Raw genomic sequence first — 16,130 nt, 5'->3', positions numbered from 1 at the left:
GAACTGAAGGAAGTTGCAGTCCAAAACCTCTTGAGGCCACCATGCAGGAGAAGACTGGCCTAGGTCCTGACAGGGAAAACCTGGTGGCCCATGGACAGCAAACTCCTGCTCATGGTAGAACTGGCTCAGAACCAGTGTGCTGTTCCTTCTCAGCTGGCACATGCAAGCACAAGCAAAAACAAAGGGCCCCTCCAGAGTGGTGTTTTTATGTGTGGGTGTATTCTGCAACATGTCGTTTATGCAATAATAGTGTGGTGGATTTATACAGGTGTTTCCACATTATCATTCCGCTTTGTAAGTTGTTCTGTAGTGTTTCCCCAATGTTGCTGAATTGTTGGTATCTGAAGTGGCACGTTAGACTATATATAGCACAGCAAAAGCGGGGGGGGGGGGGGAGAATGAAACACATTTGACTCCTGAATTGGGGAGGCCCATTTGACAGCAACATGAAATGGAGCCTTTAGTGTGATCAGCCTAGTCCTGTTGAATGATCTGCTAGTATAGATTCAGCAGGTGCCTTCTGTTTCAACCTTTAAACGCCTGCTGAAAATGTTTTCCTCTTTCCATAATAGTTGATAGTCTGTGATTTAATTTTTTTACATGCTTTAATTATAGATTATTTTAATGATATACAGCAGTATATAAATGTATGGTGTGAAAAGTTCCTGGATTTCAGCAGGACTTTGCAGGACTTACACAGCATTGAAAGTGGGATTGCCTATGACTGCCCCAATACCATTATGAGCACAAATCATGAATGCACCATAGAAAGAATGCCTGGAAGGGCCCATATTTACCTTCTCTCTTGGAAATATTGTGTGCTGCCCCCCACCCGTCCGTGGGTCTATGGTAGGACTTGTTTTCAGAACTGATTTTCTGTACTGCCTGGAAGGGTCCCTCATGTCTTTTCTTCTCCTTTTATTCCAGGCATCTGCTTTTCCTCTAGAGGCACCTGCTCTGAAACTAGTTGCCAGTGAGGCTGCCCAACGCCCATCGGGCCCCGTGGAAAGCACAGCTGTGGGGAACGGAGCTGCTCAGGATTACAGGGCTGGTTTGGATGTGGAGGGTGCAGCTCAAACAGCTACAAGTAAGCACTGTATTCCTTGTTTCAGTTGGGAGTTTGTGTGTGTCCATAAATTCATTCATACATAAGTGAGGAGTGGCACAAGGCAGAACTCAATGTCAGGTGTGTGTAGCAATGGGGTTTTGTTCAGATGATCTTCTTATCTATGAGAGTAATGAGATTTCAGCCCACAATAAGTGATGCAAACCTGTGGGTCTTTGAGTAGTCTTAATACAGGCTAATCTCAAGTTTGAGAGCCAGATAGTGTGTTTGTTCTTCGCTTTGGCTTTCAGTAAGCATATCTACCTACCTACCTACACACACACACACACACACACACACACACACACACACACACAGAGTTTTCCAGCTGACTTTTCAATGTGACCTGAAGCAGAGCTTCAGCTAGCATTCAAGAGCATTCACCAGCAGTCTGCTTTGACAATGGTTCTCCTAGTGGTAAGGAACACAATACAGTCATACAGCCTCTTCAGGTTGCTTCTTTTCAGGTTATGGACCGCCAAAACCTGGAAGTACCGGAAAGGGTTACTTCGGGGTTTTAGCGGTCACGCATGTGCAGAAGCGCTAAATCGCACTTTGCACGTGTGCAGAAGTGCCGAATCACAACCCGTGTGTGCACAGACGCAGGTTGCGAACGCTGCGGGTTGCAAACGTGCATCCCACATGGATCACGTTCGCAACCCGAGCGTTCACTGTACCTTCTTACTAAGGCTCTCCTTAAGGGAAATTTTTGAGCTCCTATGCAATTCCTGCCAGGGCTTGGGGGGGGGGCGGGCTGTTGCATGAAGTTCCAGTTGCTGACACCAAACCCAGATGTCCCAGTCTGCATGTAAAATATATTTCTCTCTCTTCCTTTCCAAGCACTGACTTGCTGGTAGGTCAAAGGAGGCCACTCCTGAGCCTTTGCTATCCCAAAGCTAGGTCTGGCTGAGTGCCATCTCCAGGGAATTTAACATCCTCCCTGGTCAGGAACTGCAGCATTCCTAGAGGAGGCGTTTCTTTCACTCTCTCTTACACACAGACACATGCTTTGCACCCCACCTTCCGGGCCTGTTCTGTGCTGAGAGTGTAGAGCTCCTGCTTGGATGAGGCATTGGCTTCCTCCTCCACCTGCTGTTATGAAAAATTGCAGGAGGAAGAAGCTAGCCCTCAAGGAACACAGGAAGTTGCCTTATGCTGAACCAGGCCATTGATTCTTCTAACTCAGTATTGTCTACTACACTGACTGGCAGAGGCTTTCCAGAGTTTCAGATGGGGGACATTTGCAGCCCAGCCTGGAGATGCTACTGGGGATTAAACTTGGGACCTTCTGCATGCAAATCAAATGCTCTACCACTGAGCTATGGCCCTTCCCAAAATGGCTTGGGCAGCCCTCCAGTTCAGCAAGCTGTGGAGTATTGGTGTCAGTGCGGCAGGGAGTCTGGGAAGTGAGTGACTGTGAGGCAGTCCTGATTGGCCACAGCTGAGGCCTCTGACCTTTGGAAAGAGCACGGGGAGAGCAGGGCCATGTGTTCACACACTACAATTGCTGTAATTTAGCAAAGGATTTATTAGCTCCCTGCTGCACTTCCTATAAGAGAACACCATATAGAGGTCTAGGAAAAGCTTGTAGAGTTCCTTCTGCTTCCTTCTAGAGCCACCTGGTGGTGTCTTTCCAGAATAAGGGGTCAGGGAGGGTCTTTGGTAATTTGTGAGCTATTTACTGCCAGCCAGCTGGGAGCAGGAGCTGTGGCCTGGAACGGGCCATGTGAAGTTGCCTGTGTTAATTACCAGAGTCGCTTGGCAGACACACTGAGTAATGGCATGTTAGATGCCTGCTGTATTTCGTGCACCGACTCCTCAAGGCAAGGCCTTTGTGTTCCTGGTCAGGATCTTGGCTGGCACTCAAGGAGGGAGGAGATCTCAAAGCCCTGCCAATTGCAGGCGGGTGAGACAAGGTTAAGCACGGAGGTTGGCTGTGCCATGGGAGGTCTGCAACCCCCTCCTTTCTCCAGCAACTCACATGGCTCATCCTGACACATATTCCTCCAGAGAAGGAATGCAAGTGTGATATGTGGGAGCTTATTGCTGTGTGCAGAAAGGGAGGTGTTCAGTTAAGTTCTACTCAGCCAACTGATTGAAAGCAATGGACCTAAGCTACTCATGCTCATTAATTTCAATAGGTCTACTCTACTCTTGCTAGAACTAACATTGGCTACAACTCAAAATGTTTAGTACTGTATGAACATATGAAATTTGGAGTGACAGTTTTATTTGGGAGTGTTAATAACTTACAAACTATGTGCTGTATTTCTTGTGCATATGTGTATGATAAACACTGGGTCTAGTGTGCGTAAGGACTGTGCACATTAATGCATTTTCTATATAAAACATACTGTTCACAATTGGTTCATATATTTACAGTGGTACCTTGGGTTACGAACTTAATTCATTCTGAGGTCCGTTCTTAACCTCAGGTGCTACCACCGCACCGCCGGTGTACAATTTCTGTTCTCATCCTGGGCCAAAGTTCTCAATCCGAGGTACTACTTCCGGGTTAGCGGAGTTTGTAACCTGAAGTGTTTGTAACCTGAGGTACCACTGTATACTAATACCACAAATGCATTCAACTCAGAAAATTAAGGGGGAGAAATTACAGACATAAACTTGCTCTAGATTAGTGAAGGTGGGAAGATAAAAGTCTGCTTTTGTACCATGTGAGAATTGCCGATAAGCACATTTGTTCCTTTCAATTTCACATATTACACACACACAAACAGAAAATGGCAAGGGAGGGTGCTTGCAGAGCGTGCAGTCAGAACTGGGTGGTCTAGTTCAAGCAAGGATAGGAAGAGAGAGCGAGAAAGCCACTGGGGAGCACATCCTGGCAGCAGTGCAGAGCTGGGAGTTCAACAAGTGTCCCGAGGAAAGTTTATTAGAGCGTAACAACGTAAGAAGAGCCAGGAGACGGAATCAGGCTAATAGACCATCTTGCCCAGCATCCTGTTCCCACAGTGGCTAGTCAGGTGCCTATGGGATGCCTACAAGCAGGACTTTTTACAGAAACTTTATCTTCAGGTGCCAGGCCTTTGGCTAGTTAAACAGTCTATGGCCTTTTAAACTGGGGGTGGGGTATTGTTTTTGTTTCTTACTATGTCATGTATTTTTGTGTTTTTATTGTAAACTGCCCTGTGCCATCTGATGAAGGGTGCTATAGAAATTTAATAAAAATAAATAAGTGTGTGTATTCAGAGGCATGCCATCTCCAAAAGTGGAGGTAGAACATAGCCATTGATTCTGCTGTGCTTGTCCTCTGACATTCCCCACCTCCTTTCCCTTCTGGTTTTTAATCATTACTGCAAAAAGAGAACATTATCTATATACACTGAAAATATGAGACATTAATAATACCATGGAAAACACCCATTACCTGTTTAAAAAGCACACCATTATTTCCTTGGATTCCCCCTGAACTGATAGCAGGGAACAAACCTCTTGTCCATTTTGTGGGCCAAGAATGTAACAATTGTTTTAAGGTAAAGGTAAAGGGACCCCTGACCATTAGGTCCAGTCGTGGCCGACTGGGGTTGCGGCGCTCATCTTGCTTTATTGGCCGAGGGAGCCGGCGTACAGCTTCTGGGTCATGTGGCCAGCATGACTAAGCTGCTTCTGGCAAATCAGAGCAGTGCATGGAAATGCCATTTACCTTCCCGTCGGAGCGGTACCTATTTATCTACTTGCACTTTGACATGCTTTCGAACTGCTAGGTTGGCAGGAGCAGGGACTGAGCAACGGGAGCTCACTCCGTCGCGGGGATTCGAACCACTGACCTTCTGACAGGCAAGTCCTAGGCTCAGTGGTTTAACCCACAGCGCCACCCACGTCCCTAAAACAATTGTTTTAGTACTGGTTTAATTAGATGATTTGGGAGAGAGGGAGAAAGAGAATCTATATTCCCAGGAGGGTAGCCTTCTTAGTCTGTTGTAGCAAAAACAACAAAGAGCCTTGTGACATCTTAAAGGTGTAATTTGTGAATAAATGGAAGTTTCATCCTGAAGCATATTATGTCCATTTTTCGAAGCCTAAACCATACTGTTGTTTGATAGGGTGTGTGTGTGTGAGAGAGAGAGAGAGAGAGATTGATCAAGCTTCCTTCAGTGCACAGCTTGGCATCTGTGATGGTTATGACTATGTTCTACCTCTACTGCTGGAAGGCATCATGCCTCTGAATACCACTTGCTGGGAATCACAAGTGGGAAATGCTGTTGCACTCATGTATGGGCATCTTGCTGGCCACTGTGAGTACAGGATGCTGGACTAGATGGGCCATTGGCCTAATCCAGCAGCCAGGCTCTTCCTATGCCCTTCCTATCTCCTGGTGAGCTTGGGTGACTGGTTTTGTTCCCCAAGTGCAACTCTGCAAGAGTTAGAGAGGACACTAGATAGTCTGAAAGGGTTTTGTGTCAAGATGCTGCAGAATGTTCCTGCATTATTTGCCTGCTCCTCATGGGGATCCCCTCTTACCTTGGAGGCATAAAAACATCAGTTACAGGCGGCCATGTGGTTTTCTGTTTCTCCAGCAGGTGGCTGGTCAGCGGACTGAGTAAATCATCATGCAAAGCTTTCCAGAGCAGCCATGTCCCCCTCCCCCTTCCCCAGGTCTGCTTATCTCTGTAGGCTCAGCAGCAAGGGGAAGGCCCCTGCCATTTTGGCCTTTTGTGCTTCCTCAAGTCCTGGGATGAGGCATTTGTTTAAATGTCGAAAACCTCTTCCAAGTAGCACTCAAGGCAAATTACAACCATTCAGAATACAGCATAAAAAGCACAGAAATTGTTAAAGGCTCCAAGACGTCTTTGCCGCCCAAATGAGCTGCATGGCCCTTGCATGGTGGACTTTCTTGGATTGTTTGGGGGTCACGGACTAAAATCTTCACTGGCTGAAATTCAGTCTGCCTCCTCTCAGCCTGCAGCAGTTCCAAACCCCATCTGGCCAGCTGTATCCAGAATACTCCTTTCCCCCACCCCATGTAAGTCACAGGGGCCTATCTTTAGGCAGGCAGAGTTAGTGGTGGGACATCTACTGTGATTGGTGCCCTCCATCTGATTGAGACTACTATCAGCCCCAGGTTGCCAAAGGCTGATGGAGAATTTAATCTCTCAGGTCTCTCTCCTATTTGTTCTCCACATCTCCAGCCTTCAACCTCCTACTTCCTTGCGAGGTAGAGAAATGGAGGCCACAGCTCTTAAAAATGCTAATTAAATGAGGAAGAAGAAAAAGGAGGAGGATGAGTTTATTCTCCTCATCCTTCAGTATCCACAAGTCTCCCTCCTGCTCCCACCTGGGGATCGAATACCAGTTTTAATCCCAGCGCCCCCTCACTCGTCTGGCTTGGGAACAAGTCCTGCTGGACTTGGTGGGGTTGTTTCCAAGTTGGTCATGCCCAGGATTGGGTTGGAAAGCTACACTTCTGCGCAGGTTGACTTGGGAGCAAGTCTCCCGCTGACATTCGCTGGGGCTTTACTTCGGAGTAAACACGCCCAGGACTTTGGGGCGGGGGTGAGAGGATCCCTCCTGGCGGGTGGGAGCCACCGTGGGCGCCTAAGCCCCTCCTCCCCAGAGGCAAGATCGCCCTTCCCCCCGCCCCGCACGTGCTCCCCCGGCGGCCTTTTCCGGGAGGGGGCTCGGCCAGCGGAGTCGCCGTCGCCCGGTTGGAGCCGGTGAGTCACTCGGTGGCTGCAGCTCCTGGAACAGGAGTAGCCCAGCTGGGCTGGGCCGAGCGGAGCCGCGGGCGGGGAAAGAGAAGCACCAGAAGCAGGAAGTGAGGCGGGGAGAGAGAGACACACACACGCACACACGGAGCCCGAGCAAGCGAGCGGCTGAGCCCGGCGCTCCTCTGCTGAGAAGTTGCCTCTCCCCGCCCCCCCCCCCGCCGCGCGCACTCCCGCCGCGCCCGGGGAAAAAAGTTTCCCTGGCCGGCCGCCTCGCCTCCGGCGGCTTGATGACCGCAGTGCCTCGCCGAGGGTCTTGCCGCCGCCGCCGCTTCTGCTGATCCTGTCGTCCCCCGCCGGCTGTCCCCATGGAGGACAGGAGCCCCCGCTGGAGCGGCCGCCCGCCCATCATCGGTGAGTGCCGCGCTTCTCCGTCTCCTTCCTGCGCCCATCACCGTGGAGTTGGGGCGAGGGAGGCGCGCGAGGAGGAGGCTCCTGCTGCTGGCCGCCGCCGCCGCCACGGCTTCCTCCCTCCGCGGGAAGTTCAGCTTGTTGCTGGCTGTCTGGACTGCTGTGGATTTCGGACAGAGGGGTGGGTGGAGGAAACTTGTAATAGGAAGGGGGCGGGGGCTCAAGTCCCCGCGTGTGTGGTTGGCTGACTTGTCTCCCTGCCGAAAGAAGGAGCTCTGTACATGCTCAGAGAGGTGAACTATTTTAGAACCATATCTGTGTAATAATGGCAAATAGGAGTCATTGTTGTTGTTGTTGTTTTAAAGGGAAAAGGTTTGTGGAGTGGTATTATTGGTTGATAGTAGCCCTGATTTTTAAGGTGAAAACCTTTGTTTGGACCAAGCCCTTGGGCTGAAATCTCCCACTCTAACCTGGATGCACTTTTTATTGATACCAAAAGTATGAGGGTTGGTTGAGGTTTCTCAGGGGTGACAGGAACACACTCTACAAGTGTTCTTTTTAAGCTTTTCTCCAGGCTTAGGGGAAAGTGGAATTGAAGCAGGTTCCATTGGACAGCCTTTTGGCTTGGTTGGGTTCAGCCTGAGGAGTCCTAGAATCAGTTGAATGTATTTTTGGGAAGTTTGGAGACAGCTGTGGTAGGTTAGCAGCATGAGATCTAGGCACATGGATTAGCCTGCGTTCAGGAGGCCATGAGAGAGAGACTGGCACACTGCATCTTGGAGCATGTGTTTCTTCCAGCCTACCTAGCTTCTCCATTCTGTTTGCTACCAAACTCCCATCCCATGGGATCTTAACCTCCAACAAACTTTTACAATAACTGTTAATCTAGGATATACTCTGCCACATAATGCTACAGAAGGCTTACCTTGTTAAAAAAAGCTGATTAGCAACTTGTGTCCATTTTGTTATAACAAATTTAAAGTGCACACACGTAATGGGAATAGATTTTTAACATGCAACAACTTTTTTGCAAAGTCTCTGCTGAGTGTGTTCTTGTGGGGAAAAATGCCAAAAACACCCATTCTCAACTAGTGCTTTTGGGCAGTGTTAGAAACTCAAATATATAAGCTAGGTGCCAAATGGCACCTTAAATATAGGTTGCGGTCACCACAACAGAATCTCTGTTCGCCAAGGGATTAGACTAGATGACCCTTGGGGTCCCTTCCAATGCGACAATTCTATGATTTTGTGATCTCAACTACATTGCTTGACTGTAGCTTGCTCTTACAACAGTTCACTTGCCCCAGTATGCGAGAAGGAAAAGCTCACCCCTGGTGGAAATTGTATTAGTTTTTATTAAGGCAGGTTTTAAAAATATGCTTGCCAACCTGGCGCCCAGAAATCTTGTAGTCGCAATTGGACCCATGCTGAAAGCAAAACACACCTGGCTAATTTCTAACACTGCTTCTGGGTCTGTTTGTGCTTATATCAGATGACTTCTAAAAGTCATGAAATGTTATGTCTGAACCAGTAGCAGCCCCCAGAAATTTGGGCATTTGGGGAAGTGGCTGGAGGCATGCAACCTACCAGCTTGGATGCTCGTGCTGTTGCACTTCTAACACTGAACTCCCACCCATCCCTGATTTGCCCACGTGTGTCTTTGTGACTTGGAGAGGGAAGTAGAAATAGATTCTTATGCCAAAGAAAGATTAGAGGTGAGCAGATCCATTCATACAAGTATTTGAAGGTCTGCTTCATATTGATGGGGTGAATTTCTTTTCTTCTATTCCAGACATAGGACCTGAACCAGTGGGTTCAAATCATAAGAAAAAGGATTAAGATTAGGATGAACTTATTTTGCAGTGGAGCAGACTGTCTCAGAAAATGGGAGACTCTCCTTTGTTAATAGTTCTTAAGTAGAGACTGGATAGCCATCTGCCAAGGATGGTAAAGTAGTGGATTCCTTGCATCACCGGGGTGTTGGACTAGATAACCTTTCCTTGCAGCTCTGATTCTGAGAAATGCTTCTGAATTTGCTGCTTAATATCTAAGAAAGGAGTAAACTCTGTTAAGTACACCTTACACATGTAAAGTAGTTCAGGAGTATACTTGCAAAGTTGAGACAACGATGCTGGGAGAGAGTTTGTTTTGATTCCTGTACCCGCCCCCTCTTTAAAAACCAATGCATTTCTAAGGCGGTTTACAATGTAAGCAATAAAACCAATTCAAAAGGAACATCATAAAGTACTTCAGCATATAAAAAGTTTTAAAACGGAACCTAAGAGCCAGCATAGAGACAATAAGACTTAATTTTAAAAAGAACAAACGAGCAAAATTCACAGCATGTTTCAAAACAGCAAGAGAAGGACTTGGTGCCATTGCATGGACAATCCAGACAGCACAATTTATAACCTACCAAGCCTAATGGATATCACCAACCATGTGCCATGGTCTGTCAGTTGCTGGGCAACATCCTTGTTGTGTGGTCTTGGGTCAGCTGCACAACCAGGGAGAGCGCTATGGTACTCAGGTCCTGCCTGTGGACTTCCCTTTGGGGCATCTGGTTGGCCACAGATACAATAGAATGCTGAACCAGATAGGCCTCTGATTCTTAGGTTTTTGAGCCCCTGGTGGGCCACCACACGAATGGTGAATTGTAGTTAGCTTTCAGAGCAAGACATTGTACAGGATTGGGGTAAGCAATAGAAGAATGCAGTACTTTCCCTCCAGGTGTGTGTGACTTGAATGTGTCTTCAAATATCACTGAGATTCATTAAAACCAAGAGGAAAGAGAAATACATTAAGAACATCCCATCCCCTTCTAAAAGCCCACACAGATAGTTAAAGGCCAAAGGCCTGGTTATAGAGGAAGGAATGTTTTTGCCTGGCACCTGAAGATGTGTAGTAAAGGCACTGGGCTAGCGTCCCTGGGAAGAGTATTCCACAAACTGGGGAGCCATCATATAAAAGGCCTGTTCTTGTGTTGTCACCCTCTGGACCTCTCCTGGAGGGGGCAGCCCAGGGTGTGTCCTCATAGACCCATGTAGGGGGGATATACTTTGCCTGGCCAAAAATAACATGGAAAATGAGCAAGAGCAAAGACAGGTAGTAATGCACCTAGGAAGCCAAAGTCCTGTGATGAAATCATCTTGTCCCCCCCAAACAACTTTATTTATTTATTGACATTAAGAAAGAGGCAATCTTCAGTGACACATGCATACTGCAATGCATTGTATGTGCAGCTGCCTTTGGAAAAGGTCCAGAAATGCATATTACTCCAAAGCAGAGTGGCAGGGTTGTTTTTTTTAAAAAAATTTTATTACATTTTTCAGATACAAACTCAAAGATATACACAAGACACAAAGAATACAAGAAAAAAAAAACAAGAAAAAAGAAAAAAGCCAACTTTCCAGAGTGGCAGGGTTGTTAACTGGAATGGGACCATTTGATATTACAGCAGTGTTTTGTCATCTGCACTGGCTTCTAGTCTGTTTCCAGACCTTTAAAGACCATGGCAGCTTGGGGTCAGAAGTATCGCCCTGGACCTTAAAACCATCCGCAGTGGTTCTTTTCCTTTGCCTCTCATCCCCAAATGAGATGCAGAGGTGGTTACCAGGACGGGGATCTTTTCAGTGGTGGCACCCAGCTTGTGTAATGCTCTTCCCAAAGAGGCTTGCCAGGAGCCTCCTTTGTACTGTTTCCAGTGCTAAGTGAATACCTTTTTTATTCTACCAGGCCTTTTAAATCCATTGATTTTTATTCTTTGCTGCTGGAGTTTTTATGCTGTTTTACATTTGTGCCCCCCCCATGAGTTTATAATTGCTTGTTAAATGTTTTTATTGTTGTTGTAAAGCCGCTCAGAGAACTTTGTTACTGGGTGGCATTTGAATACTGTGAATAAATAAATAAAACCGGCTTCTAATGGGAAAGGACAAAGACTGAGGCAGAAAGGGAGAATCTCCAGCCTCCCTGACAATGGGACTTGTTTGGAAGCAGCGTTGGGGCTATTAGCTTCCTTGCTTCCTCTTGTTTCGGATCGCTGGCTCTTGCTTTGAAGTGCACGCTGTCTCTGTTTTCACTGGCTTGCCTGGGAGAGATAATTAGAAGGGCCAGGACTTAATTATTTGCTCCTTTCAGCCTCCGCTCCATTTTATAACTTATCTAAGTCAAATAGAGGTGATTGCTACAGAAAGGAGCTCTGCTGTGTTGATAGAGCTTGGCTCTGGAGATCAACCTGGTGACTCCTGTGTACTTAGAACAGATCCAAATCTAGTGGGATGAGACTGGGAATCCAGACTGCTTTGCTTGTGGCTGGGTGACTTCAGATAGATAGATAGATAGATAGATAGATAGATAGATAGCTGTGTCTTGATTCACCTTCCAGTGCAACAGAGAGAGATGTTTACTGTTGTCTAAAACTGGTGGTATCTCTGCAACTGTGGAGCTGATAGAACAACGGATATTGGTTGAGAGTGAAGTTTGGGTCATTGTGCTCCTGATATGCATAATGTTGAAGGCCTTGTATCCTGATTTGCTCTTGCTTTCAAGGTTATCTTATCCAGCTTCTCTGCATTTCACCCTGGCTGTTGAAACACACCTCTTTGGTACTGCCAGTCCTGGGTCAGGCTTTCTTCTCCCACCACTGCCATACCCCCACATTTGCAGGCTTGGCCTTTGCATTCTTGAGAAACCCGGTGGTATCCTCTCTTAAAACAAATGAAAGCATTTTGGAAATATGTAAAAAGAGAGAGAGAGCGCAATAGAAATTATATGAGATGTGTTCTTATCAATAGTCTTTATCAGTCACTAGCTACCAGTAATCTAAATTATTTCAGTCACTTCTAACCTACTTTTCTGTGTATGCACCTGACATGTTGCTCCTTGCCATTCTGCTCAGTAATGTGGAACATAGAAACCTACATGATTCCACACCATCCTAAGTTGTTCCATAAAAGCAGGGATGGGGAATACATGACCCTACAGATAGATGCCAATGAACTATCCCTCCCATCACCATTGGCCATGATGGCTGTGGCCTGATGGGAGTTGGAGTCCAACTATACCTCAAGAGTTTCCCATCCCTGCATAAAAATGCCTAAATTGATCCTTAAAAGACACTTATTTTAACCTGATGTGTTTTTCCTGTTGTATGGCATTTAGGAAGTGCCAGTCAGTTGTTAATGTCACTTGCTCCATGCTTTCCTGTTTTTCATTTCATCCTTGCTGAAGGGTTTGGTTGGTGAAGTTGTTCATGGCAGTTTCCATTGCTATGTCCTGGATCAAATTTGAAAGCACTGCCTGTGACTCAGCAAGGAGATGTAATAGTGTTGACCTTGGGGACAACAGAACTTGATGCCACAGTGCCTCTAACACTCCTGCCTTGCAATTCCTTGGGCAGAGAGGAACACCTTGGCATATCACCTGTGCCAGCAGCAGAGGCAGAGCCAGGCAGTACACATTAGCAAGGGAACAGTGTGTGTCTGCAAAGGTTAAAGGAAGCTGGCACTAGGAGTTATAGTGTTAAGGACCTCTGGCATCCTCAGTGCCTTTTCTTTGTAAAGCAAGGGTCTGAAGTTCACAGCTGGCCAGTTTTAAATGTGTGTGTGTGTGAGAGAGAGAGAGCGAGAGAGAGAGCGTGCAAACGTCTGAAGGAAAATGAAATTATATGTAACTTTGTATTAATGTAACATTTATATATGTAACTCTGTTTTTTGTAATATTTTGTTTAAGTTGTCTGCTGTTGCTTCAGTTTTTTGTATACTGCTCAGATATTTTTAATACATTAAGTGGTATCAAAATTAAATAATCATAAAACATAATAAAAAATGGCCTACACTGTACAAAAGGTTTACATACACTGAGCAATTTTTTAACGGATTTTTAAAATTACTGCTCAATCAAATGTGTCTTCTAGGCAGCTGACAATTTCAAATCACTAAACACAGAGGTAGGGAAGCTGTGGCCCTCCAGATGCTGTTGGACTCCCACGCTCATCAGCCCCAGCCAGCAGGGTCAATAATAAGGAATGAGGACAGTTGCATAGGGCAGCCCTGTATAGGGAAGTTTTAAATGTTGGATGTTTTATTATGCTTTTGTATTTGTTGGAAGCCGCCCACAGTAGCTGGGGCAACCCAGTCAGATGGGTGAGGTGTTGTTGTTCCAACTATTCCCCCTCCCCGTAAAGAAAACCCTTCTATGCTAACATATCACATTACACAGACGCAAGTTCAGGTAGTCCACACTATGGGAGCTGCAGCCAGCTATGGTTCCCTGGCAAAAGTGCCTGTCTGAATTGTGCATTTGCCAATGCAGTACCATTACATTCACACATTACCTTTTGTGGGAGGGTGATGAATGCCGGGAAAAGCCAGTAATATGAAGCAGCCCACAGAGACATGCAGAACATGTCCTCCTTTGTGTGTGCACATGTGTGGTTATGTTAATCGTCCATTGATACCAGGTTGATTGGGACTGGTTCAGAACCATTCCAAGGATGCCTCTGCTACTGGAAATCAGAGAACTAGGAACCTTCTTCCCCTTCCATGTTTCCCGGGTTTGTTTATTTTATTGATATACCTCTTGATTGAAAACAGCAACAATCACAAACAACAAAATGAGGAAAAGGGGGGGAAATAAGCAAAAGAAACTATTTAAAACATTAAAAAATAAAATCAGTAATAAACTAAGAACAGATTAAAGCACGTCAGCATTCTACATATCCAGGTAGACTTGTCTAAACAAAAATGCTTTTAACAGTACCCGTCATCTTTCCCTTGGGACTAAGCCTGGCAGGTACAGCTTGTGGGAGATGAGGCTAAGATTAGGCCAAACCAATGATGGCATCAGAGCGTGGCATCTTTGGAGAACAGGTATAACTTAGAGTACCTGCTTTGTAAGCAGAAGGTCTCAGGTTCAACTTAAGTCACCTTCTGGTAGGACTGGAAGTGTCTCCAGGAGGGATGCAGGGTATATGGGGTACAAGGGGCTTCAGCCCCCTCAATATTTTGAGGCATGGGGTGGAGCCCCCCAATATTGAGGGGGCCACCATCACCTGCTGCCTCTGGGCAATTGATGGGTCGTGGGGTGGGAGGCTTGGAGGGTGATTTTCACCCTCCGCCCTCCCCACCCCCCGTGATCGCCAGAGCGTCCTGGCAGGCTTGGCCTGTGTGATGTCATGCACACACATCAGACCCCCCACGTGGGGCCCAACTCAGTGCACCTGGTCTGTCTGAAACTCTGGAGAGCTGCTGCAGGGCAGTGTAGACAGTACCAAGTTAGATGGACCCTTTATAAGCAGATTCTCCTATTCCTAATGATAGGGCTAAATTAATAGATGGTATATGTGAATTGGAAAGTGGTTTGGGCAGGATGGGCTGACATTTTCCAACCCTCTCTAATAATAATAATAATAATAATAATAATAATAATAATAATAATTATTATTATTATTATTTATTTATATATCTCTTAAAATATATTGTTTAAAAACACACAGTTGGGGTGGGCAGAGATAAAGGAATAAAAGGTGCTTATGTATGAGTGTTCTTGTGGGCTTTCAGAAAGGCTGTAAGAACCTGGCTCCCCTTGGGAATGGAACCCACCACCCTTCAGTTCCCAAGGTACAGCTGCTTGCCACTTGGGCATCATAAAAGGCTTGAGAACCTTCCCTATGTTTGTTTGTTGCATCAGGGGCTTCTCAGGCCCTGATTGGCTCCCAGCCCAGCCTTCTAATTGGCTGGGAGCCCTATATACGCTCCATGTGCAAGGCCAGCTTCAGGCCTGGGCATTCTGTCTGCAGTCTTCTGCCAGCGAATCAGGGCTTCTCTTGTTCTTCTTTTGTCCAGGACGGCTTGATCCTTCTCCCGTGTACACTTGCCAGTTCCTGCTATATGCTGCTTCTCAGATACCCCTATCCCTTGCATTTGCCAATTAACTGTCTAGCCCCTGAAATCAACCCGATGAGGTATCTAGCTGGCACAATCCAGCTGCCTGGTTCAACCTCCACACCCTTTCCCTCCATCTGCCCCTTAAGAGATTATACCAGCACAATCTCCTCAGATGCAACCAAACAAACCAACTTCCCACCTAAAGTAGCTGTAAACCTCACAAGTTATTTTTTATTGTAACCTGGTGATAACTCTGGTGTGCACGTCATCTCACATCTTATATGAGATAAGGCGATCTCACAAACTGGTCACAAGTTGTTAAGGGCTATATATTCCAATAGAACTTGGCCCAGTAGCAAATTGGCAGCCCATGCAGATCACTGAGCACAGGTGTTATATATATGCTGATAAGGTTTCACTCTTGTCAGCTATCCTGCTGCAGTATTCTGCACTAACTGCAGCTTCTAGATCAAGAGCAAGGGAAGCCCCGCATAAGAGTGCATTGCAGTAATCCATTCTTGAAGTAACCAACATATAAACTACTGTGGCTAAGCTTCCCCAGTCCAGGAACGGTTGTAGCTGTTGTACCAGTTGCTGTTGGTAAAAGACACTTTGTATAAGGCATCTTCCTATGTTTCTTGATTCTGAGGCTATTTGTGTATGTGTGCACGTTTTCACACAGAGGTCATGTATGTGGGGTTGGGCAGGCCAAGCTGTTAAGTCACCATGTAACTGTAAGTGTATTAGCATTGGGATGTGTGAAAGAGAGAAGGGGCAGGCTGTGAATTCATGTGGGCATTTACTTCTGCCACTGTATGTGTGTGGCCGCTTCTTCCCTAAGCTGTGTGTGTGCGCACGCACGCGCATGCTGGCTCTAAGGCAGACAGAATTGCAGTGGAGACAGTGGCTTTGGCAAGAGGCCAGGAATCTGCTGTCTCTTGTGTAGGTGGAGGCGAAGGAGGCTGGGCTGTGACATGCAGCTCCGAGGAAAGACCGTTTTATCGCTTCCTGACATACCAAGGCCCTTGCAAGGTTACAGGTTGTGGGGAGCCAGGAGGAGGA

At 46.5% G+C, this 16,130-nt stretch overlaps 1 protein-coding gene across 5 annotated transcripts in view; it reads left to right on the top strand.

Moving 5' to 3' along the window:
* Positions 1-16,130, top strand: part of GSE1 (Gse1 coiled-coil protein) — a 439,018-nt gene that overhangs the window by 180,920 nt on the left and 241,968 nt on the right. For 3 of the 5 annotated variants that reach the window (XM_083513482.1, XM_083513478.1, XM_083513474.1), the window contains exon 2: positions 928-1,087. Coding sequence is in view for 4 of the 5 variants with exons in the window: in XM_083513478.1 (XP_083369604.1) it covers positions 928-1,087 (160 nt within the window). In the remaining variant the exon portion in view is untranslated. Of the gene's footprint in view, positions 1-927; positions 1,088-6,701; positions 7,186-16,130 lie in introns of those variants that run through there. The other 2 variants (XM_083513479.1, XM_083513476.1) reach the window with 2 other exon arrangements.

Source organism: Podarcis liolepis, assembly GCF_965112155.1.
Source record: "Podarcis liolepis genome assembly, chromosome: 7".
Taxonomy (NCBI): Eukaryota; Metazoa; Chordata; class Lepidosauria; order Squamata; family Lacertidae; genus Podarcis; species Podarcis liolepis.
This window is presented reverse-complemented; position numbering and strand designations above follow the sequence as displayed.